Raw genomic sequence first — 24,919 nt, 5'->3', positions numbered from 1 at the left:
ATAGGCATCATGAACTGAACTATTGAGAGAGATAGTCCTTGTCCTTGCCCCTTTTGGCCCTGTGACCCTGGGCTTGGGATTTGGGTCTTTTTTGTTTGCCCTTTTCTGTTCCAGGTACAGATAGTGGAATCTCTAGGCCCTGGAGCGGTCAAGTCCTTTAGAAGCAGGATTCCAGTTGGGATGATGCTGCCAGTCCATCAGCGAAGCCCCTAGAACTGAAAGTGGCAGGGACTTGAGCCCAGGGTGGGCTCAAGATATATAGGAACTGAGCTGAGAACCTCATCCTCCTCCCCTTTCAGAATCTGGCCTGGGTTGGAGTGTGTGTATGTGTGTGGGGGGGAATTATTTCATGTTGGGGGAAATGTTTGCATGTTTGTTTGTGCTACATCTTTGAAATAAATATTCCTTTGTAAAAGCTAATCTGGCTGTTAGGTGGTTAGATGGAATTACATTGTAGGGGACCCCTAAAATTAAAGGAATGCCATTGTTCCGGGCTGGAGCCAATGACAAGGAGACTAGATACCCATAACTCCTGTAAGGGTACTGGAGAACCCTCGGAGAGAGGTGCAATGTAACATATCTGGGCTTCAGGCAGTGCCCACCGGGGTAGTCACTGTTACATTTGTATCCCCCAGCACTTAGCACAGTGCCTGGCACATAATAGGCACTTAATTCTTGTTGACTGCATATTCATATCAGTTACATCATCCATCTTATAAAGTATAAAGAAATATTCTAATGTAGCTTTTTTCATATCCAAAGAGGCTAGGAGAGATAGAAATGTTTTGATTTTAAGTTTCTTTTGGCTGCCGATCCTCGCCAGCCTCTATAATTAACATAAATGATAATCCTTGGTGGTATTTTCAGTAAAAAGCCAGAAAATGAGAGTATGACAAAGGCATGCCTCATACTTAATGGCACTTTATAGAAATCATTAAATGAAAATTATCTCTGATGGTGCCATTTTTTTTGTGTGTGATTAGGATTGACCCAAACTCTTGGGTGCACTATGACAAGGTTTTACAAATTAAAAAAAAAAAAAAAAAAAGAAATTGCTCCATTTTCTTAGCTATTAAGTTTAATTATCACAATTCACAAAAACTTGGACTTAGGACTTAGCCTCTTCCTTTTTCATAAACTTTGTTGGTAAGTAATCTTCAAGAAATCAAGAACTTATTTTTCATTAATATAAAACTTTTATAGCGTGTCATGCCCACAGGGCATTTAATAGATGCTTTTTAAATTATGATTTCCTTAACATATTGTCGACTTAAGATGCAGTATAATCATTATTAATGACCAGTAAGAGCCAGGGCTTTCCCTCCCACACGCTATCGCTGGCTGGGACACAAGGAGCCTAAGGATACTGCTAACAGCAGCAGCAGTGAGTGGGACATAGGAAATCACTTGCTTGACACTTGGGGCGCGGTTGCTATGAATGATTCACTAGTATCTGGCTTATTCCTTGCTAGAAAATCCCTCCCTCCCGCCACTTCCTTCTCCGATCCCCTCTTGGGCTGTCTCTCCTGTGCTGTGGCCTTTAAAGAGATGCTAGAGCAGGTGGGCACAGAGAACCTGGCAGCGCGTCCCACTCTCCCCCACTCTTCCCTTATTTAGCAGTACTTCCGGCCGCGTGACATCATCCCCCGCACCTTGGTGACGTGAGCGGCGGGTGACGTGAGTGCGGAGGGGAACGCGGTGACGTTGCTATTTAAAGGTCCTCCAGAGGGGAGGATGGAGACACAGCGAGCGCGCCTGGTGCGGGCACTGGAAGAGGCTGTGGCGGCGGTGGCGGCGGCGGCAGTAGCAGGGGCTGGGGCAAGGAGCTGCTGCAGAAGCAGACCGTGCAGCTGGCCAACCGGGGGCATATAAGGGAGGCTGGGGGTAGGGCCCGGTGACCTGTCCTCGCCAGGGCCGGCTTAGCCTCTTCAGCCCCGCCGGCACCAGCACCAGCGGCAGCGGCAGCGGCGGCAGCAGCAGCATCACCCCTGCTCTTCCCATTGTTGCCGGCTCCGTCTCCTTCCCTGGTTCTCCTCTCCGGGGGCCAGGTTAGCGGCTGGTCCTTCGGGCCGCTGCTTGTGTCTGCCTCCTCTGCTGCTAGTGGGAGGGACCGAGAGACGAGCGCTCCCACCCTCCCTTCCCCCCACTACACCACTCCTCCTCCTGCTCCTCCCGCATCCTGCCTGCTCTGCCTGCCGTTCTCCCTCCCTCCTCCTTTTCCTCCTCCTCCTTCTCCTCCTCCTTTTCCCAGGCGGTAGCTAGCGGTGGGGTAAGCAGCCTCCCCGCCTGCTTGCCCGGGAGCCCAGCAGCGGAGGAGGCGGCAGCAACAGCAACAGCGAGCAGGGCCGGCCGGGGCTGGTGCCGCTCTTTTGAGCGCGGGAGAACGAGGAGAGATCGAGGCGGGGGCGGGTGAGGATGGAGGTGTGAGGCAGGGGAGAAGGAGGAGGACTGGCCAGGCATGTGAACTGGCTCCCTCGGCTGCAGCTTGCCAGCGAGCATCCCGGAGCCACATTTCCCGGGCCCCAGCGGGTGGGCAGAACGGATTGCATCCTCTGAGGGGCCGGTGCAGCCAATTGATACTAATATCCCCTCCCCTCTGACCCCTACCATCCTTCCCTCCCTCCCTTCCTGCTGCCTTCAGTCCGCACTGTGCTGCTGGGGGCTCGGTGCAGGGGATAAGCGTGGGGGGCTCGCCTTTCTCTGATTCATTCATTCTCTGCTGGCTGGGAGGTTCGAAGTCTCTGGCTTCGAAAGAGGGAGAGAAAGGGAGAGAGAGAAAAAGGGAAAGAGAGAATAAGAATATGAATGTATCTTTTAATTGAAAAAAAAAAAAAAGCAGTGAATGAAGGGACCAGCGCAGGCAAGGCTCCATTGTGTTCAGCCGAATAAGGAGAGGGGGAGGTAGAGGGAGGTGAGATTTTGGGGGCCCTCCTCCTCCTTATCTCTCGGCCTCCCCCGAGATGTGCTGCTGCTCTCCCCTCCTGCTGCCAGCCTTGAAATGGCTTCATTTATTCTCTTCAGGGGAATGAATCGATCCTCCTCAGCCTTCTCTTCCTGTTCCCCACCTCCTCTATGCTCAGAGTGTTAGAGGAGGGGGAGGGAAAAGATTTCGCCTCCGTGGAGTATCGTGCACGTTTGGGAGTTGCTGGGTTTGCGCTTTGAGATTTTTCTATTAAAAAAAAAATCTTTTTCTATTTGCAAGGGGACAGAAATAGTTCCATTTCCTCCCCATTTTAAGGTTTTGATTTCCATTTTTTATCAATTTTAAAATTGCATGCCCCGTTGTGTCGCGCTCCCTACCCGGTAGACCTGCAGGGGTGCCAGGGAGATTTGAACGCGCCGCCCGCTCTCCCTTCAGCTTGGAAAAAGAAGACGAGCATCTTTCCTGCTCCTGGCGCGGGGACTGCATCCTTGTGCGAAAGGACATGCGAGCAGCGTCCGCCGAACTCCTTTCTTATAGGACTCCATGAACCTGGATTGTGCATCAACCCACGCGGACTCACGCTGTGGAATTAGAATTGGACTCCGCTGCTCCCCAGCGCGGCATTTTAACTCTCGCAAGCAGATGCCACCTCCTTTGCTTTGAACATTTTGGGATCTCCACGCGAGAGATTCATTTACCTGAGGAAACGAGCCGAATTGTCTCGGCATCCTTGAAATACCTCCAGACACGCGCGGATCACGTGGGATAACCAACGGCAGTAAAGCCACTGAAAAGATTCCTTGGGAAATTCTTCCGTAGAGCAACTTCGGTGGAAGTTTTCACTGGGCAAAATGGGGTAAGGATTTTTGCATTAGACTTTGAATCTTCTAAGGAGGAAATAAGGATGGGAGTGGGGTGGGGTGGGGAATGGAACCTTTGGGATGGGTATGTTTTAAACAAAAGACTTCTCAATCTTTGGCTAAATTCGTGATTATTTCGCTTTAAAGTCTGCAGGTGTAAGAACTAACCTTTATAGGATCATCTTATTTTAAAGGTGTTTTAGCTACTAAGAAGTTGTCTTTTTAAGGACCTTGAGTTTATATCTTGAAGGCAATCAGAATTTGAATGTTGGTCTTCAACCGGAAAAAATCCTTCTTTCTTAGAATTCTTAAATCTTTCAGTAACCATAATTACACAATTCTATTGTTTGGTTTTCACCGTAGGTCTCCTCCCCCACCTCTCAAAAAAAAGGGGGGGGAGGAGAAGAAGATTGAATTCTCTTACAGTTTTTCCGCTTTGTAAACGTTAGTTCTAGTAGTAGTAGTCATAATAAAAATAATAACAATAATAATAAGTGATGTTTTTAAAACGTTTTAAGGTTTGCAAAACAGTTTACATACATTATTTCATCTTACCATCATCATAGTCCTGTAAGTTAGGTATCTGCCTTGTTCTTAATCTCATTTTACGCGTGAAGAAACAGCCTTATGTGACTTGTGTGTCCTGCTAGTGGTAATCGGAGGTAGAATTTGAACTCGTCTTTCCTGACTACACTACTCTTTCCAGTATTGCAAGTTGTCTCATGGCTACTAGTGAGTAATAAAGTAATTTATTTGGAAATTAAATGCATCTCCAATATAAACTGCTGCTCTGCTGTGCAAGAATGTACAGAGACTTCTGTTTTAGGCTCAGAAGCCCAGGAGCTGAATTGTAAAGAATTACCTGTTCGTTGGAGTATTAAAGTGGGAATCTCAGGCAGATATAGTACCTATGGGCTTCAGGTGCTTCTTGAGAGTTTCTCTTGCTGTAGAATATCTGTTATTTTGCAACTTCATTTAAAGGCTTTAGTTTGAATTAAAAAGCCTTCCAATCCCTTCCCCCTCCCATGGGGAATTTCCCAGCCCTTGCTGCCCACTTTCCCTTAAATAATGGAACTTTAAAAAAAACTGTAGATGATGCTTCCCAATTTTAAATCATTATTAGGGTAAATCAATACTTCATATAAATTTAAGCATATTTTTTGGATAATTTCAGAAACATGATTGAAAATACTGCTAGCTTTATGGTGTAGGAACTGACAGTAATGTATGTCATTAGTTATTGACTCTCCAGTATATAAATGGATCAGTGTTTTAGAATAACTTATCAGATATATTACATGACTATTTCAATCTTTGGTTGTATTTGGTGTTGATTATTGTGTAGACCTGAACTTTCTGTTATAATTTGTTCAAACATAAGTTCATAGATGTAGAGACTTTAAAGGTCACCTAGTCAAATTCAGGTGAGGATTTGTCCAAGGTCACTGGAGTAGTAATGGCAGAGTCTATACTTTGAACTCAATTTTTTGACTTGAGTTTTGGTGCTGCCTCAATATATATTTAAGGAATTTACATATATATATTTAAGCAATGTGCATATATGCAAGGAATATGTTCATGTATAGGGAATATATGTATGTCTAAGAGATTTTAGCAGAAGACTTTCAGAACTTGTTCTAGCAATGTAATTTGCATCTTGTAAAAACTGTTACAATTTTAAAAACTGCATATTCATCTTTAAGGAAAGATTTCATGTCATGCTATCTAAAAGCTTGAATTTTAAATATTATTTATGAATTTTAAACAGCTTTTCTCTTGGGTTCAATGACTTCCTCGTTCGTTTGGAAACAGTATTGACTTTTAAAACTTTTACTTACAGGTGTGAGTAATAGGGAAAATGTCTATTTATGTGATAGGAGAAAGGCTTAATGGAAAAATGGAGTAGACTGGGAATCTTGAGAGTCTTAGCTCTGGTCTAGAGAGTACTAGCACTGCTGTTATTACCTGGATGACCTTGGGCAATCACTTTAACCATTTTAATCTCTCTGGACTTCAGTTTCTTAATGACTAGATATTCTCTAAAGTCCTTTTCACCTATACTTGCTTTATTCTGTTTTTTTTCCTTTTTCTCCCCTTAGCCGACCTCTAGTACAGTTTTTGTTATCCTTAGTGAGGTTTCCTGACATGTATTTCCTTCAGAGAGAGGGTTATTTTCTCCAAAATCTCATTTTTCATCACTTTAACAACAGTAATTGGGAAGTAATTACAACTTAAACTACTTGTGAAAGTGTTCTGATTTAATGTAGGTTACTAGTATTCCAAATTCTTGAAAAGGAAAGCTTAAAGATGGCTTCCTTCAAATAGCCTTAGTTTTTCTTTTCTGATTGAAGCATGTTGGAGGACAGATGGAGCGGCAACTCCTCTCCTGAGAACTGCCGTCTCACATTAGACTAAGGAGTGCAAGTACAGTAAGAAACATCAGTTTGCCACAATCTTTCCACTGATTATTGATCATTTTTACTGATAAAACTCTTGAGACCAATCTGCAAATATCAGGACATGATATATAATGACATAATATTAATTTAGATTTCTATTGCTTTCTATTTTACAAATTTTGTATTGCTATTTTTTGTTTTTACACACTTTGATTTCCAGCTATATCTCACCCAGAGAGCCATCCCATATAACAATGAGTAATAAAAAAAGGAAGATGATGAAATCTAGCAAAACTAACCATTATATCAACTAAGTGTGACAGTACAGGTAGTGTTCTGTACCCATAGTGTCTCACCTTAGCAAAGAAAGGAAGCAGGTGCATTCCCGTATCTTTTTTGGGCAGCCTACAGTTTGGTCATTATAATTACTCAGCAGTTGGTTTTGGTTTTGTTTTGTTTTATTCTTTTCTGTTTATGTTCTCAGCATAATTTTAAGTGTGTTAATATGCTAGGTCAGGTTAATTCCAAAGAGGGTGACAACTTGCAATATGTATATAATCTTAAAACTTGAAGGAAGATATAAAGGACAGTTTGAAGTGATTGCTTTGAAAGCTTGTTTCACAGGCTTTGACAGTCTTATTTTTATTTTGGCCAAGTCACTTTTCACACTCTGGACCTCAGTTTTTTCCCTTATAGGTGGCTGTGTTGAATTAGATCAAAGTTACCTCTCCAGTTTTATGTAGCTAGAATATCTAGATGTTTATACTTAGGCATAAACTTAGACCTGAGAATGAAAGTAATAGATCATACTAAAAGTTATGCATCCATCTTAAATTTAATAGTTTACAGTCTTTTGAGCCCATGCAAAAATGATACTATCTTTTGACATTGTAACCTAGATTTGCTAATGAGTTAAGTGTTTGATATTGTTTATACTGCTTATAATTTGTAAATGAAGTTAAAAGATTAGTATGACTTTTATCTTCATTTGAATTATGAAGGATTCTGTATGTCAAAGTAAACTTGGCAAAAAGAGGAAGTAGAATTTTTTGGGGGGGCACAGAAAGGGAAAGAGGGAAAAAGGAAAAATAGACTTTTCACTTGGCTTCTGCAGAAAATCTTAATTCCTGGAAGATGGTGGGAAATGAAAGACAAATCAGCTGGAGTGTTTAGAATGATAAATGTACTGTTGCTTTTTATTGCTGTTAGTGCACTGAAAGTATTAATTTGTAAAGTACTTATGTGTTGTGACTCACTTAAAAAGAAAAAAATAAATGTTTCTCTTAGGTAGGTCCTTTAAAGCCTTATCTTCACCAAAGGGAGTTCAGAAGAGTCCCTTTTAAAGTATGAGAATACAAAGTAGATGCAAGTCTACCAATTTACACAGAAACAGTATTTTTCCAGTAAGAGACTACAGATAGCTATAGTTGACTTAAAAATTAAAACAAAACAAAACAAAACTTTACTATTTATTTCATATGCAAGTTCTTAGTTTACACAAGGGATGTTTTGGGAGAATTTTTCACCTTCAGTATGGGATGAAGATTTTCAGATGCCAAAATTACTATCTCAACAGATGATTGTCATGGTGAATGATGACAAGGCTTGGGTCTTTATTAGGCTGTATTAGAGAAACTCCTTCCCTCATTCTTCTTACTGCAGGATTACCATTCTACTACTTCTTACTTTCCCCTTTTCATTCCCTTTTCCTGGGGTGGAGCCCTGAGTCCCTTCAGTGTGTTAACTGTGCTAAGGTTTATATCTGGAAACCTCCACCTCTCCTTGCTTCAAGCTTTTAGTTGTTGATTTCTTGTCTTCCCTTGGGAGGTAACAGTTGAAACCTGCTAGAAACTGTGTCTGGCCCCTGGGACAGCAGCTTCCCTGCTTTGCTGAAGCTTAAATCCAACTCCACAAGATTTATGGCTGTGTACAAAAAAGGAAGGGGATCAGAAAACTCACTTAAAGGAATTCCTCAGACCTTTATGTACTGAACCCAAATTTAGAACAGAATGTTATCAAGAGTGAGAAACGTGACTCAAAGAATGGCAGTGAAGGGAGTATGTTCCCTTGAAAACCATCCCTACAAGGATGTCCATTTGTTACCAAGGAGGATCCCCTTTTTGATACCTCTTGTGTTTTTATCAATCCCCATGTCTATTAATGGTCAACTCTTGATTATTGATATTCATGAAGTGTACCTCAGGTGTGCCTAATGCTACATGGAGCTAAACAAAAGGCATTGTGTATTTGGTTAGATTGTGGTATTGGGCTTTTTTTTTTTTTAATCATGCTTCCGTTTTGGGTTTTTGTGAGTTACAGGTTCACTTCTAAGCTAATAATGAAGCTTTGAAGACCTGGCTGAGAAATAGTTGGGCAGCTGTCAAACATTTCCTTCCATATCCCTGTTCATATCTTCTTTGTAACCCACTCTGATGCTGGGAATAGGTGTGCCCTTCTCTTGAGGATGCAAGTACTGTACCTGGCTAAACCGAGCCACTGTTTTTCAACCTTTCCTTCTCCTCTCTACCCCCCCCCACACCTCTCCCCCCCAAAAAAAAAGAAAAAAGAAGGAAAAAAAACCAACGAAGTATGCATTTACATCTTTATAAGGGCTTCCCTGCTGGGATATGCAAAGTAAGAATAAGCATGATCTGCAATGTCAACAAAGCAAGTAATTAAACAGACAACCATAGATAATCTGACTGTCAAATTTGGAAACTAGATTTTTATAGCCTGAGCAACATGAGCAGAGACAGCATGGTTTAGTGGATAGAGGGCTGCTGGCTCTAGAGTTAGACAGTCTAAACCTTTTTTTGTGCTGTGCTTTTCCTCTGACTTTAAATCTAGATTTATTTAACTATGTGTTTAGTTCCCTTCTCCCCTCCCCATGATATCTATCTAGAATATGATTTGGTAGAGTGTAGGCTATTCAAAAGTACTGCCATTTAGTTCAGAAATAAGAATTATAATTGAGGACAGACATTTCTGCCTATTGAAAACATATCTGTAAACTCTGAGAAAGACCTGGAATCTGAGTATATTACTATTTGGTAAGATCCTTTTACAATTAGCCTTTTCTCAATAATCCCTGGTTTTTCATCTTAGAAGAAGACACCTTATTTTCCTTTCCTTTGCTGTCACTTGCCCCAGCCCTCTGACACATACTGGCTGTGTGACTATGCAAATGATTTAATCTCTGGGTTATGGGCAATTCTCTATGATTGTTGTCCAGATTGTTGTTGTTGACTCATTTTGGTCATGTCTGACTCTTTGTGACCCCATTTTTGGGGTTTTCTTGGCAGAAATACTGGAGTGGTTTCCCATTTCCTTCTCCAGCCCATTTTATAAATGAAGAACTGAGGCCAACAGGGTTAAGTGACTTGCTCAGGACAGAGGTAGTAAGAGTCTGAGGTTAGATTTGAACTGGGATCCTCCTGATTCCAGACTAGGCGCACTATCCAAAATTACATATTTGTATCAGTGGAAGAAGTTTCCACACTGAGAGTTGCTTGCAATGATAAAGTATACTTCAAGACCAAAAAAAATGGCAGTATGGATTTTTGTGGCATAGATATTCCAGAATGAAACTGTTACACATCAATATTAATTGAAGACTTTTATGTCTAAGGTGCAGGGGCTAGAGGAGATATCAGGTCTGAGCTTACCAGTGATTAGGAAGGAACCTATTTACATTTTGAAATAAGGTTAATTTTGAATCATATGTGGCAGTGAATAATAGCCCTGCTTTTAATATCTTCTTTCAGTATAATATATAACTTATACTTCAATGTTCTCAAGGAGTTAGTCTCTCCCTCCACCCTTCCCAATATTTTACTACCACTGGTAAGATCACATTCTTCCAGTGCCCCTCCTCTCTTACACATATAACCTGCCACATGAATACTGTATGAATGGAACTGATCTTTAATTCTCTTTTTCCACTGTGTGAATTTTACCCATTGTTTTCTGGTAGTGATGCTGGCAAGACTTGGGAATAGGAATGATTCTTCCTTTCCCCATTTCCTCAAAAAGTAGAATACAGGATTCCCTCCAGTGCTTTTTTTTTTTTTTTTTTTTTTTTTTTTTGCCTACTTAGAGGTAGTAACATTAAAGGCTTTTAAAGAATAGAGCCTGTCTAAAATCTCTCTTCTAGGTCTTCATTCCCTATCACCTGGCTGTCACATGGCCTGCCCCTCTCTTAGTTCCTCCTTGCCAAAGCATCCTGTCCTTTTAGTTATGCTTGTAACAAATCACCTGGGGGAAAAAAACTGAGGAAAGGAAGAGACTTGTAAAGGCTGGCCCCCCACCCCAAGTAGGGCATTCCTTTATTTTACCTCTAGGAGTAGAGCATAAACTACACAGGGCAGCAAATGACATTGTCCCAGCTTAGTGTTGTAACTTGGCTTATATAATGGAAGCTTCTACAAGATCAAAAGACTCATGATTTCATTGATGTGGATACTTCCTCCCCAGAATCAGATCATGGCTCTTCTATGTAGCATCTGCCTCAAAGGAGTATTATGAGGATCAAAAAAGCTAACACATAAAAACCATTCTTAGCTCATGGGCCATGCAAAAACAGGTTGCAGGCCAGATTTGTTCTTTGCCTATAGTTTGTCTGCCCCTGATCAGTTTTATTGAGGGCCCATTTTTTTCCTTGTAGGATGATACTCTGTTTTTTTGGGTTAAGTTATTGGTTGTAGATATTTCATTCCACATTCTTTGCTTCTTTAAAGTGATAGCTAATAAATCTTGAGCAATTGTGATTGTAGTTCCTTGATATTTGAATTATTTCTTTCTGGATCCTTGGACTATTTTTTCTTTTATATGGAAGTTCTGAATTCTGGCAATAACATTCTTCGGAATTTTCATATTGGGATTTCTTTGGAGTGTTGGCCTAGTAATTGTATCTCAACTCAGACTTTTACTCTGTCAAGGTCTTTTTAAATCTTGCGTTTGTCATTTAGAAACTTGATAAGTGTGCCATCTTTGACTTTTGTCATTGGTGAAGATTTTTAGACTCCATAGGCCCAAGAACAGATTCTCAGGGCACTCCACTAGAGATGTCCTTCCCAATTGACCTTGAACCATTAATGACCAGTATTTGGTTCCAGTTCAGCCAGTTTTAAATCTATCTAATTATACTATCATTGAGCTCATATCTATCTTTTCCACAGTAGTAGTATGAAAGACTTTGTTTAAAATTTGGCTAAAAGTTAGGTGTATACAGTATCTATCCACTTGAAAATAGCTTATTCAGAAATGAAGCAATGTTTTAGTTGAATAAAATGTGTGTATATTTCTTTTCTATCTTATATATCTGCTATTCCACAGTCTGTCATCTAATCACAGGCCCATGACTTGTACAGCAGAGTGCCTCTGTGATTTATATCGTTCATTAAGATTTGTGGAATGAACAACATGTTTTAAATGCTCAGAAAGAATTCCATTTATTCCACAGAACTTCTTGAGTTCACTTCAGAGTCTCAGGATACTTCAGGTTTTATCAATAGTCTCCCTCATTTTGAAAGGCTCCACAGTTAGGCAGTACTGTTATAAGCACATTTTAACTCCTCAAGAACAGAAATATTCGAGGCAGCTAGGTGGTGCGGTGGATAGAGCACCGGCCCTGGATTCAGGAGGACCTGAATTCAAATCTGCTCTCAGACACATAACATTTAGCTGCGTGATCCTGGGCAAGTCACTTAAACCCATTGCCTAGCCGAAAGAAAAAAAAAAGGAAATATTTCAAGTTTTACTAAATAGCTATGTAACCATAGTGCTCGTTAATATATTTTAATCAATCAGCAAGCATTTATTAAATACTGAATATGTTCTATGCCCTGTGCTAAGTGCTGGAGATACAAAACAACAATGAAACAGTCCCTGCCCTCAAGGAGCTTATAGTTTAATAGGGGAGGTGTGTGTGATTTGTATAAAATCATATACATAACATATACAAAGTGAATACAGGGTCATTTTGGAAAAGAGTTTCACCAGTAGCTAGAGAGATCAGGAAAGGCCTCATTTGGAAGGTAAAGCTTTAGCTATCTTGTAGGAAACCAGGGATTTCAGAAGGTGGAAGTAAGAAGGAAATATATTCCAGGAATGGGGAGACAGTCAGGGCAAAGGAATAGATAGGAGCAGGAGTGTCATTTCACTCTCTGTGTATATATGTGCACACACATACATATATATACACATGTATGTATATGTGCCTGTATTTGTGTGTTGGGTGAATATTGCATGTATGCATATGTTTGTATGTGGAATATGCACATGTATACTTACATAGGTATAAATATACATACATATGTATATATTGTATATGTGCACATATGTACATACATATGAATGTATAACAGCAAGTAAACTAGTATGGTTGGATTTTAGAATGTGGGGAAAGGAATTATGTGTAAGAAGACTGGAAAAATAGGAAGTAAAAAGACTTCAGTGCTAAACAGGAGTTTACATTTGATCCTGCAGCTAATAGAGAGCTATTGAAGTTCGTGGAATAGGGGAATTAACATGGTCAGACCAACACTTTAGGAAGCTCACTTTGGTACCTGAATAGAGGATGAATTAGAAAGGAGAGAGTCATGTCAGGGCCACCAGCTAAAAGGCTGTTGTAGTAGTCCAGGTAAGAGGTGACCCAGGATCCCAGTTATATGAGTGGAGAGAAGGAGATGATTGGGAGAGATGTTGTGATGAAAGAAAGGGCAAATTTTAAAAACTGCCTGAATATGTTAGGTGAGAGAGAAGAGTTGAAGGTGACATTGAGGTTGTGAACCTGGGTGACTGGGAGGGTGGTGGTGCCATAAACAGTGAGTGATTGGGAAGTTGTAAAGAGGAGGGGGCAGGTTTTGGCGAAAAGATGAGTTCTGTTTTGGGCATGTTGATTTTGGTATGCTTATGGCAAATCTAATTGGAAATGTTCAATAGGCAGTTGTTGATATGGGAATGGAGCTCAGGAAAAAAGTGGATAGGTTTATAGATCTGGGTTTCATCTTCGTAGATATCATCGAACCTTTGGGAGTTCTTGAGGTCTCCAAGTTAGTACAGAGAGAAGAGAAAACATCCCAGCTCAGTCTTAGGCTATACCTGCAATTAGTGGGTGTGACATGGATGATAAATGAACCAGGGATACTGAGAAGGAGGAAGAGTGAGTAAGAGACCTATGTCCTGCAAACCCAAAAAAGAAAGTTTATCTAGGAGAAAGAGGTTGAGAGGGATGAGGATTGTGACAGCTGTTCAGTTTGGCAATGAAGAAAGAGATCATTGGTAGCTTTGGAGAGAGCAGTTTTATTTGAATGATAAATTTGGAGGCCAGATTGTGAAGGGCTAACCACTCCTTTTTCAGGAAGTTTGGAGATGAAAGGCAGGAGAGATATGTCAATAATTAGAAGGAGTGGAACCTTGGGAGAGTTTTTTAAAGATTGGGAAAGGGTTTTTGTGGGCCTTGTCAAGGAGAAAGGCTACCTTTTCATCAATGACAGGAGGGAATGAGGAAGTGGCGGGAATTATGTAAAGCAGTTGTGAAATTAGGGAGAGGAGGAAGCTCTTAATGAAGGGCCTCTATTGTTGTTATTGTTAAATATGAAATAAAGTCTCCAGCTGAGAGTGTGTGGGGAGGAGGTGCTGCAGGGAGATTGAGGAGACAAGAAAATACTTGGAACAGTTGTAGAGAGTGAGATAGAGTCAGTGAGCAGTAGAATCATTGCTTCACTTCAGTGAAGGCTTAGCTGACTATAGATAACAAATTTGTAGAAGACTAAGTCAGTGTGATTTCATGACTTCCACCTCAGTGTGGCAGCATCTGAGTTGGACTGGAGGCAAATGGTGGGAGTAACCTAGGGCTGGGTTTTAGCAAGACATGAATAGTGATAGGATGAATGACCAAGGGATTTGAAAGTAGAAGTTGGTATAGTTTTTGTTCTTAATGCTTTGTTTTTGAAGAGGACTAGTGATGTCACAGGTGATATCTTAGGGTTGAACTGGTTCAGCAAGGGAGTGGTTAAGATTGGGAAAGGAGGAAAGTGTAAGCAGAGCAAGAGTGATAGTCTGGCAAAGTACTGAGAGGTAGAGAGATCCCAGGTAATGAGGAGGACAAAGAATAGGTTTAGGAGAAGCAAGGTGTGAAGAGAAATGGAATGAAAGGTAATCATAATTGGATTTTTATTTTTGGAGAGAATTTTGGAGTTCATAATCATAGAAGTGAAGCACTTGGGAGTGATGACAAGGCCAGTTTAGGTGGAGTGGAGTAGGTGGTGTCAGGAGCTTCCTGTATTTGAGGGAACAACAATCCGTGGGCTTAAGTCCCTTAGTATGAGGACATGAGTTGGGATAGAGAGGTAGAGTTATCAGCCAGGCCCTGGACTCATTGAAAAGGGAAAGAGAATGTTCTAAGGGTCCAGGTTCTGCAGTGGGTGAGAAAATAGGATGGAGTGAACCTCAAAAGGAAGAGGTTGCTGAGTGATAGTAGTAGAGGGAGAAGATATAAAAGTGGCTGGGGAGCAAGACATATTGTGTGGGGGGGGAGGGGCTTTTTAGTGCTTAGAGGTTCCAAGATGAGCAGGATGGAAGTGGTTAGACTGGTTTTCTCGCCTCCTGGGTGAGAATTTGACTTTCTGTGGTTCTGGGCCCTCTTCCCCCCTCCCCCCCCACATACAGAACAACATCAGTTACCTCTGTCATGCCTATCTTCGATCCCAAACCTGATCGCCAGTGGAAAGGATGGCTAATGACTTAGGGCTCACAAATGTATAAACTCTGAGTAGAACTAAAATGGAACAGTTATAGACAGGAATGTTCTTTTTTTATGTTCCCCTATAAATAACTTCTGGTAATTTTCTCAGAACCAAGGAGGGCTTCTCATTTTCCTGGGTCAATTTGCAGCCTAGTTCAATCAAATGGAAAAGATGGAGAAGTAGGATGTTGGTACCTTGGGGCTCACTACTGCCAGATTCATCTTCTCTAATGCACAGACCTGTTCACATCATTCTTCTGCTGAAAAGGCATCGGCCATTCCCTACTGGCCACTGAACCAAGTCCATCTCCTTTGTCTAGTGTGCACAGTCCTCTATCATTTGATACCAACTGCCTTTCAAGCTTTATCTTTCACTTCTTCCCTACTTCCCTTCCTACTCAATACTCTAGCCAAAGTGGACTTTTCAATGTTCCTGAATGTAGGTTCATAGATTTTCAAGTGGATGGGACCTCAGAGATTATCTGGTCCAACACCCCCCATCCGAGGGAGGAGGCTAAGTGATTTCTTCAAGATCACACAAGGGAGTGAGCATTGGAGGCATTCTTTGACTTCAGTTACGATGTCCTTTCACTCTCTTTCTCCTTACACTTTACCTCTCCTAAATCTATTCTTTGTCCTCATTTCTCGCAGTTTCTCTACCTCTCAGTACTTTGCCCAGGGTCACACAACTATTCACACCATTCTTCTTGGCCGGAATCCCTACCCTTCCTGGGCCTCCCCACCTCTTCTCCCCCTTACCAAATCTCCCCCTGCTGAAATTCTCACTGGCCTTCAAGAATAAACTCCAATAGTCATTTCCTCTTATAGCTTTCTCAGTTCCTGTCATTCAAAAGTAATCGTTCCTGCCTCTGCACTCCTATAGCAGCTGTCTCTGTGTGTGTCTCGCTCCCTTAGCACACTCTGTTTTCTTTTTTAGTAATTATTGGTGCCTATGGCACGTCACCCTGGCTGGATTGCGCTGCTCATTTGTCTTTGTACCCCAGAAGCCAGTGCAATGCCTCACTAGTGTGGGAGCTTAATAAGTAGGAGCAGCAACAGCTTGGGGTAACAGGAGGAGTCCTGCTTTGGGAGTCCCAGATCCTGGCTTTCAATCCTGGCACTGCTTCATGCTAGCTACCTGTGTGTTCTTGGGGAGTTTATTTTACTTCTAAGGGGCCTTGGATTTCTCTTCTGTAAGATGAGGAGGTGGGACTTTCCTGCCACCTCTAGAGATTGTGATCACTCTGAAAAATTTGTTGAAATGTAAAGGCATTTCTTTACAAGGTGGCTGAACTGCCCCTCCTTTTCCTTCGTGATTTTTTTATTAAATTTTATTTTCAATTAAGAATTTTTTTCTGGGGGCAGCTAGGTGGCTCAGTGAATAGAGCTCTGGCCTTGAAGTCAGGAGGACTTGAATTCAAATTTGACCTCAGACACTTGATACTTACTAGCTATGTGACCCTGGGCAAGTCACTTAACCCTGATTGCCTTACCAAGAAGCCAAAAAAAAAAAAAAAGAAAGAAAAGAAAAGAATTTTTTCCCTTCCTTCCCTCTGCTATTGGAAAAAAGAAAAACAAAGCCCTTTTTAACAAATATGCGTAGTCAAGCAGCACAAATTCTGGCATTGGCCTTGCCCTATAATGTTTCTTATTCTGCATTTTGAGCCCGTTGCCTCTCTGTCGGGAGGATGAGTAACATTCTTCATTATCAGTCTTCTGAATCATTTTGTTATTTTGGTTCTCAACTCCTTATATTTAGAAGCTTTTCTAAATATGTAATGCGGGTGCAGGTAGGTGGCGCAGTGGATAGAGCACTGGCACTGAAGGCAGGAGGACCTGAGTTCAAATCTAGCCTCAGACCAAACACTTGACACTTACTAGCTGTGTGACCCTGGGCAAGTCACTTAACCCCAGTTGTCTAATAAATACATAAATAAATAAATATGTAATGCTTCCTAAGACTTGAAAGAAATGGATTTCTTTTAGACAAAGCTAGGCTCTTGGAAGAAGGCATAATAATTATATACTTTTTAGATATGTTGACATTGTGCTATAATATTAATAATATAATTATTGTTAATATAATATTAACAATGAATAATTAATGATCATTATTATTTAAAATAGTAGGGAAAATTAAAACAGTCTCAACAAATTTGATTTGGATCTAGGAGCCGGTAACCAATTTTTAGAGCCAATTGAATGTTTCATCTTTTCATGGGGGGGGGGGGCGGAGGCAGAGCATGAATGCAGAATGAGGCATAGTATCTGATTTCCTCCATCTGCTCCTTATCTTGTGACCTTGGGGAAATCACTGTCTTTGGACCTCCTTGTCTCTAGAGCAATATGATTAGACTTCCTCTGAGGGGGATAACTCAATCTATGCTTCTTGCTTATGGGATAGTGAGTGTGAGTGAAGATATGCAGATAATAAAATGCACTAAAATATACTACTGATGAAATCAAACATTGCTTATTAAGTGATCTACCCATTAACATCCCTTGATCAGTCTATCTGAACATATAAGGAACATGTAGTAAACTGTGGCAGGTGTACAGGCAATGTCATTGTCCAAAATGACTATGCCAGCATAATGAACTTGAATTTGTTTTCCATCATACTTGGTTCTGATTCTTTGTACTGTTGCCATCCCCACTTCAGGTTTCTAGAGCCCCAGGTAAGCTCAGTGTTTAGCTCTAGCACTGAGCCCTCTGCCTTCCTACTCTGAGACTTCATAGGTCTGCTTTTTTCTGCTGCTTTTGATAATTACATCCTCCCTCCTTCTGTCCCCCTTCCCAATTCTATCCTCCCTGGTTTCTGTGATTTTGCTGCCCCCTGGTTTTCTTCCCACCTGTCTGAGCACTGCTGCTGAGTCTCTTAAACTGGCTTGTCATTTCTGTTCTGCCCCTATGTATGTGTCTATCCCCAAGGCTCTGTTCTAGACCTTATCTTCGCTCTTCCATAGTGATTGTAATTATCAGTGGGAAACTTCTATACAGAAGACACCCAAATCTGTGTATCCAGTCTTATTCCTTGCCCCTGAACTTCAGTGCTGTATTGCTAGACATATGCTACTGCCTGTCTATCCTGTTGCCATCTCCAGCTGAACATTTCAAGAGAATGCTAGCTTCTTGAGGGCAAAGAGTGCTTCATTTTGGACTTTGTATCCTTCGTGCCTAGTCTCTTCCATATTATAAGCACTTAATAAATGTTGAATTGCCATACCAATTAGAGACTTCACACAAACTGGAATCAGACCCTATTTTCCATAGGAAATCTTGCTAACAGCTTGCTCTTCTATAGAATGCCTTCTATTGAATAACCCTCTTAAAGTTAGTTTTCTTGCTTCATGCAAATTTTTATGTCTAGTTTGTAGTTTCTTTTTTCCAATTAAGTTCCTCATAATGGTCCCTTGAAATTTCTTCAGTGGGGTGTACTGTATTTGCATAGTAATGGAACTTGATTTTAAGGAGCTCAGAGTAACCATGCCAGGAAGTCTGGTGACTGTCAGCCATTGGTTCTTTAATGGAACGGATAAGCCGAGGGTGATCTGTACCTCTTTAAATCCATTGTATATGCCACAGAATCAATCTATGGGTCTCTTGGCATGTGGGTACTGCTTCATGTGTACTTGACCTTTTGTCCTTTTTGCTCCAATTTAAGATGAGGAGGTCATTTGGACTAGGAGGCTCTTTCTAAGATCTTTCCAATGGTAATGTTGTAGGAGTCTGTTTGTAAAAGAGGGTTATGTCTTCATTCCCATCAGGCATTAATGAGTTGAACTATATAATACATGTTTATCTTTGGAAGAAGGGTTCTGTCAACATTATTTTAGTGGTGGTATTACTACTCTGGTATTTTGAACCTTAGTGTCACGCACTGTGTCATGATTAAAATTCATATTCTCTGCTTAATCGCCTTGCCAACCTCAATGTATTTATCTGTCTTGTTTACTCAGTACAGCTGAGGGTGTGGATGTCTAGAGTAGGAAAAATGCCAAGCTCCCCTTTAATAGAATTTCATTCCTTTTCAGGTCTGGATCTAGACTGCATTTGTTTGTATTTTTTTACCCTATTCAGCCTCTATTCTCTAGAAGTTTGTCTTTGATACTTGCTTACACTCCTAATATTGATAGTGATGATTTTGATTTTGTTGCTATGTGTCCCTATTATAGAAAATGCAGTACACCAGTTTTCTAACATTATCACTGCTTAATGTTGCTACTCTCTGCATATTTAAAATAAAAATTGCAAGCAAGCAAGGAAAGTTAATGAAATAAATATTTTGGTATTTCAGATGATGCTGTATTTTCATTAGATATAGAATGAGGAGTTGTGATATAGGTACAGTGAAAGAATTACCAAACTACCAAGTCTTCTAGCAGCAACAGTCCCAGTTTATCATCTGAACAAATTACCAACAAACACATGATTTATATCAGTGGGTTTTAGTTTTAAATTTGGGTCTATTTTAAATGAACTTGCTAAGGAAGCTTTAACTTTGGAGAGGATTAGTTACTGTTAGAGTAGATATTCTTGCCAACAAATAGGAGACATATTCATTAGATTGCAGCAATTAAAAGGTGAAAAAAAATCTGTTAGCCGAGGACAGCTGGCTGGCGCAGTGGATAGAGCTCTGGCCTTGGAGTCAGGGGGACCTGAATTCAAATCTGGCCTCAGACACTTGACACTGACTATCTGTGTGACCTTGGGCAAGTCACTTAACCCTGATCGCCTCACTAAAAAAAAAGCAAAAAAAAAAAAGTTAGTTGTTTATATGCTAAATGGTTGGAGAAATATAATTTTGTTTTTCTAGGACCCTTATGAAATTTTAAGGTAATATTCAGTAATGCTGTATGTACTTTTGTCTTCTCTGAATTTATGTTCTAAAAGGAATGTAGCATATAATATTAGTCATAATTCTAGTTCTATTTATTGATGATAATAGCTGACATTTATATAGTGTTTTAATATTTTAAAAGCACCTTATGTAATCTTTATCTTTACATAAATGATCACATTTGATCCTCACAATAACCCTCTCAGGTAGGTGCTATTATCTCCATCTTTTTGGAATGAGGAAACAAAGATTGAGTTCAAATCATATGCCTATGGTCATATTGGTTGTAAGTGTCTGAGCTGAGATTTGTGAGGCCAACCAAGTCTTCTAACTCTTAAGTCCTGAACTCTATAAAAATATATCATCAAAGATTCTCTGCAAAAGGAATTTCTTTAAATTTTGAATACACTGGAATCCCTTCTCATGAAAGATGATTATATTGTAGCATTTGTTGGATGTGTAACACCTGTTGTTGCTGGTTATATTGTATATTCCAATATATTAACACTTCTGGTGAGAGACTACCCTTGAATATCACTATGTCAGGTGCTAAAAAGGTCTATAGGTAAAACTTGCTCAGCTGATAGCTTCAGATAAAAGAAAGAAAAAGCTTCAGAAATCATTTGGAAATATTTCTCATAATTAAAGTCACCAGTTAGTAACCCACCCTTGCTTTAGGACTGTTGGTGACTGTTTTTATTTACCTTTCACTTTCCAGTAAAGCTTTCTATTTTCTTTTTTTTTTCTTGACTTAAAAAAATAATTTTATTAATGTGAGAGCTGGACATTGATGATGTTGGAATTTATTTTGTTTGTTTATTATGGATATTTAATACAGAAGGTAAGGTGAGAGGGAGAGGAAAAAAAATCCAATTTTAGTCATTCATTCCTTCACAACTATTGTAGTATGATGAAGGGCCTCCATTGGACTTGGAATAAATTTTGCCACCAGTTATCTCAGTGTTCTCAATCAAGTCACAGGATCATACATTTAGATCTCAGTGTTCTCAATCAAGTCACAGGATCATACATTTAGATTTGGAAGGGTCTAGAAAATGAGGGGATTTGTAATTTCTAAAGATTCTTCTTGCTCGAATGTCCTTTGTTTTTTTGTTTTTTGGGTTAAGCGACTTGCCCAGGGTCACACAGCTAGTAAGTATTAAGTGTCTGAGGCTGCATTTGAACTCAGGTCCTCCTGACTCCAATGCCAGAGCTTTTATTCACTGCACCACCTAGCTGCCCCCATCCTTTGATTTTTTAAAAGTACTTTTTGAATTCCTGTTATATGTGAGGGTTACAAAGAAGTATACTGTTTGGTTCCTGACTTTAAAAGAAGTCATACTTTAGCTGGGAAGCTAGGATATACCCAAAGCAAAACACAGAAACAAAACAATGGTACCAAAGCAATCCTAAAGCAATTTCTGATTGAATGCAGAAAGAATCACATAGGCAAAACAATTGTAGAGTCATCTTTTAGGAAGGGTATTGACAACTTGGGAGACTTTCCAAGAAAGGTGTTCAGGGGTTTGAAGAACATTCCACAACAGGTCACAAGTTCAGTTTAAGGACCTGGGAAGAGAAGTCTTGGGGGAAAGCTTTCTGTTTTCTCCCATTGTAGTTTCAACTTACCTAAACTATAATTTTGTCTGTGGTGAAAAACCCTTTATTAAACCACAGTCTAGTTTATTTGCTTAGCCAGGTGATCCAGAGTCAGCTTAAGATTTTTTTTTTTTTTTAGCATTACCATGTTATTAGCCTGGTTATTTTGAAATAAAATTTCTAATTTTTCTCATTGGCAGAATTCTAATTTCTTGAATTTTTTGAATAGAAAATGTTTTCTTTTTCTCCAGTTACATAAAAACATTTTTTTTTAACATTTGAGTTTTTTTCCCCCAAATTTTGAGTTCCAAATTCTATCCCTCCCCCCTTCCTAAGATGGTAAGCAATCAGGTATAGGTTATACATGTGCAGTCATGTAAAACATTTTCATATTAGTCATTTTGTATAAGAAGACTCGTAACTCTTTAAATTTTTAATGAAAATTTTCTTGAAGTATCTCAGTTTTTCATGGACTGAAAGGAAATTTAAAAGTTTTCTGCTCGGTAAATTTTTTATTTAATTTTATTATATTTAATTTAATTTTTAAAGTACTTTTTATCTGAAGTTGTGAAAGGCACCTTTTAACTTTTGATTTTTGAAACATACTCTTAGAGTTTTGATCTATTGAATCTCGTAAAGTTCTAATTCTAAAAGTCAGTGATTTTTAAGTGATAGCTAGATACTTAGATCTGTGATCTCAAATCAACGGGTAGCATTTCCTCTGTTGGTAATAACTTTATCTTTAGTGCTTTCTTGGACATTTTTGTTTCTCCACCAAATCCTCTGACACTTAAGGCCATCAGTTAGTTCTTCTGAGATGTTGTATTATAGTGATACTCCTTCAGCTTGTCCTTCTTTTGGTTCTTGTTCTTGAGATATGGCTGGTTTCCCTTTCTTTCCAGGCCTAGATGTTCCATGGTTCTTAGACTCCTTCTTACAGGTACTTTAAAGGGATATATAGTTAAAGAATTACCAAATGGCAGCACCTAAGTAGGGTGACTCATTAACATGCTAGGTTCCCAATAAATATTTTTATTGAGTTAAGAGATCAACACCGGAAAGTTTTCAGAAAACAAAATAAAGCAGGAGACTTACATTGGACATTTTTTTACTGTATAATTGGGCTGCCTTAGTTAACCTGAAAATCGCCTTCTTAGTTAATCAGTAAATGGAGGTTATACTGTGGTTTGTCAGATTTTCTTGAACCAGGATTGCCCCTGGTAGATACTTGATTTGTTTTCTACCTTCCAAGTGATAGAATCAAAGTAAAATTTTGGAATACCATCAGTACTGAGTGGGCAACGACTTGGGTGTCATAGATATTTCTGGATGGATGTTTAAAAATGAGAGCTTTTCATGGGGAAAATGTTAAACAATATGTTCATGTTTCTTGGTGCTGTTTTGTGAATGGTTACCTTTACGTGGCTACTATTTAATATTTCTTCCCCAATTGTCTTTTGAAAGAGAAACTTTAAATTTTTCACTATCTTGAAAAATTAACCTTAAAATAAATACAAAATTTCCTATACTGCCACCACTATATTATTATTATTATTATATTATTATTATTAACTTCCATTTACTTTGAGATGCAGTAAGGATTTGATATTTGTTTGGTGCGAAACATCCAAGGCACTATGGGGTAGGTCTATGAGGCGCTATGAAGGAGAAAATGATTTCTGCTTTTAAATAATTCTTGATGTAATGGGGAAGGATGCTATGAACAAAACCAAATGAGCCATACATAGTGGGTAAATGTGTATAGAAATGAACAGGTGTCGAAGCTGTTGATAGAGTGACCAGAACCAAGAAAAATTAATCTTATAAAGTGTCTTGGAGACAGTTATTTTATGAGTAGTATATTGAAGGAGAAACAGGTAAGATTTTGTTTTGTTTAGAGCAGTTGGGGAGGGATATAGGTCATTATAATTAAGGGGGGAGCAAGAATCTTAGAGGTGAAAGTAGGAGAGGGATTATGAGATGGGAACAGTACATATGATTTGCTTGGAAGGATTGGTGAATACAACATCAAAAGTAATGGGAAATAATGGATTTTAGAGGGGGAAATATAATAAGGATCTTATCAAAGCCTACAATGGATTGTTTTAATTTGATTCAAGTGATAGTTTGGGAGTCTTTGTAGGCTTCTGAGGATAGTGATGCAATCAAAATTGTGCTTTGAGGAAGACAGTACTGTAGATAGGACTGGCAAGGGTGCAGGTTAGCACAAAGCTGTGGTAAAAAGTCTATCTAGGTTGTTGGTGGCTGCTGGAGGGGTTGGCAGCTTTCAAAAATGCTGTGTCAAAGTTTTTACCTCCCCTTTTTCTGGCTTATTAGGAGGTATTGATTGCACATCAGCTTTTGGTAGGGGGAGGTGAGATGCTGACTATGTGTCAACTCTGGGAGTGAGGTGACTAAAAGGAAATGTGAAATTCCTCACCAGAGACTTGATGGAGAGAAGAGGCTTCTTTCTATACTGGCTCATGTTTGATGATGGATCTTCCATAGCTAGGTTGAGGGTGGGAGGCAGGGAGAGGAAAGTATGGTGGCAAGAACTTTCTTGCATACCATTTTTGACATATATACCAGAAGTTACCAATTTCCTCAAAATGGGAAAAGAAAGAATGACTTGAGCAACATTCTCAGAGAGAAATAGCAGTATTTAATGAGATTCTGGATTTGGAGGGAAAGGAATTAAAGGTGACTGAAAAGGCTGAAATAGTAGGGGGATGGGCCAGCCACAGAAAAGGATGACAAAATTTGACAGGAAGAGAACAGTTTTGGGCAATGGAAGAAAATAAGCTCAATTTTAGACTAGTACAATATAATAAATACACCTTTTAAACTGAGCATATATTCTTACCACGGATGAGTAGTTTAGTAGTTATTTCCAAAGACGCTACTAAATTTAGCTTCATTTATTTCATATTATTCTCAATATCACCAATTGGTAAAAAAAAGTGCATATTTATTATCTCCTTTCCTTTTTTGCCTTTCAGCTTTTTTCTAGCTCATGACTTATTCTGTTTTATTGCTGCATATTGTTTTTTCCCCAAACAAGCTTTAAATAATCTAGCCAGTATTTGTTTGCTCTCTTGCCTTCAGTAACAGTTTTTATCTGGTTCAATGTCCCTTTGTGAAACTATGGTTGTTGCCTTTTGTACTTGTTTATAGAGAAACTGTTATCTCTTCTCCCTTCATTTTATTGACTTTCATATCCCTGATATCTATTATCTGGGTATATGAGATTCCCTCGAATTATTAGGAACTTAAGAAAAAAAGTGGGGAGAATAATATCCTAGACTTGTTGCCAAGGGGAAAAAAATATCTAAAATGCAGAGTGTGAGGATCAGCTTGTGGTTATTTGCATTAATCTTATATCTGATTCTCATGTACTCCATCCATCTTTATGCCATTTGGAAATTTCTTTCCCTAAAGAAATTCTGTAGTTCTCTTTTAAGTTATATTGCAAAGACAACCAAGCCTGTTTAGTTCTGTTTGAGAACAAAATTAATCTTAGCCAAACTTAAGTTCGCATATGGAACCCTTGTG

At 39.5% G+C, this 24,919-nt stretch overlaps 1 protein-coding gene across 2 annotated transcripts in view; it reads left to right on the top strand.

Annotated features, from left to right (window-relative positions):
* Positions 1-2,413: 2,413 nt before the first annotated feature.
* Positions 2,414-24,919, top strand: part of HOMER1 (homer scaffold protein 1) — a 160,382-nt gene continuing 137,876 nt past the window's right edge. For both annotated transcript variants that reach the window (XR_003569182.1, XM_027863493.1), the window contains exon 1: positions 2,414-3,779. Coding sequence is in view for 1 of the 2 variants with exons in the window: in XM_027863493.1 (XP_027719294.1) it covers positions 3,775-3,779 (5 nt within the window). In the remaining variant the exon portion in view is untranslated. The remainder of the gene's footprint in view (positions 3,780-24,919) is intronic.

Source organism: Vombatus ursinus, unplaced genomic scaffold (genome assembly GCF_900497805.2).
Source record: "Vombatus ursinus unplaced genomic scaffold, bare-nosed wombat genome assembly UNPS02014772.1, whole genome shotgun sequence".
Lineage (NCBI taxonomy): Eukaryota > Metazoa > Chordata > Mammalia > Diprotodontia > Vombatidae > Vombatus > Vombatus ursinus.
Note: the sequence above shows the minus strand (reverse complement) of the source record. Positions and strands in the feature narration are given on the sequence as shown.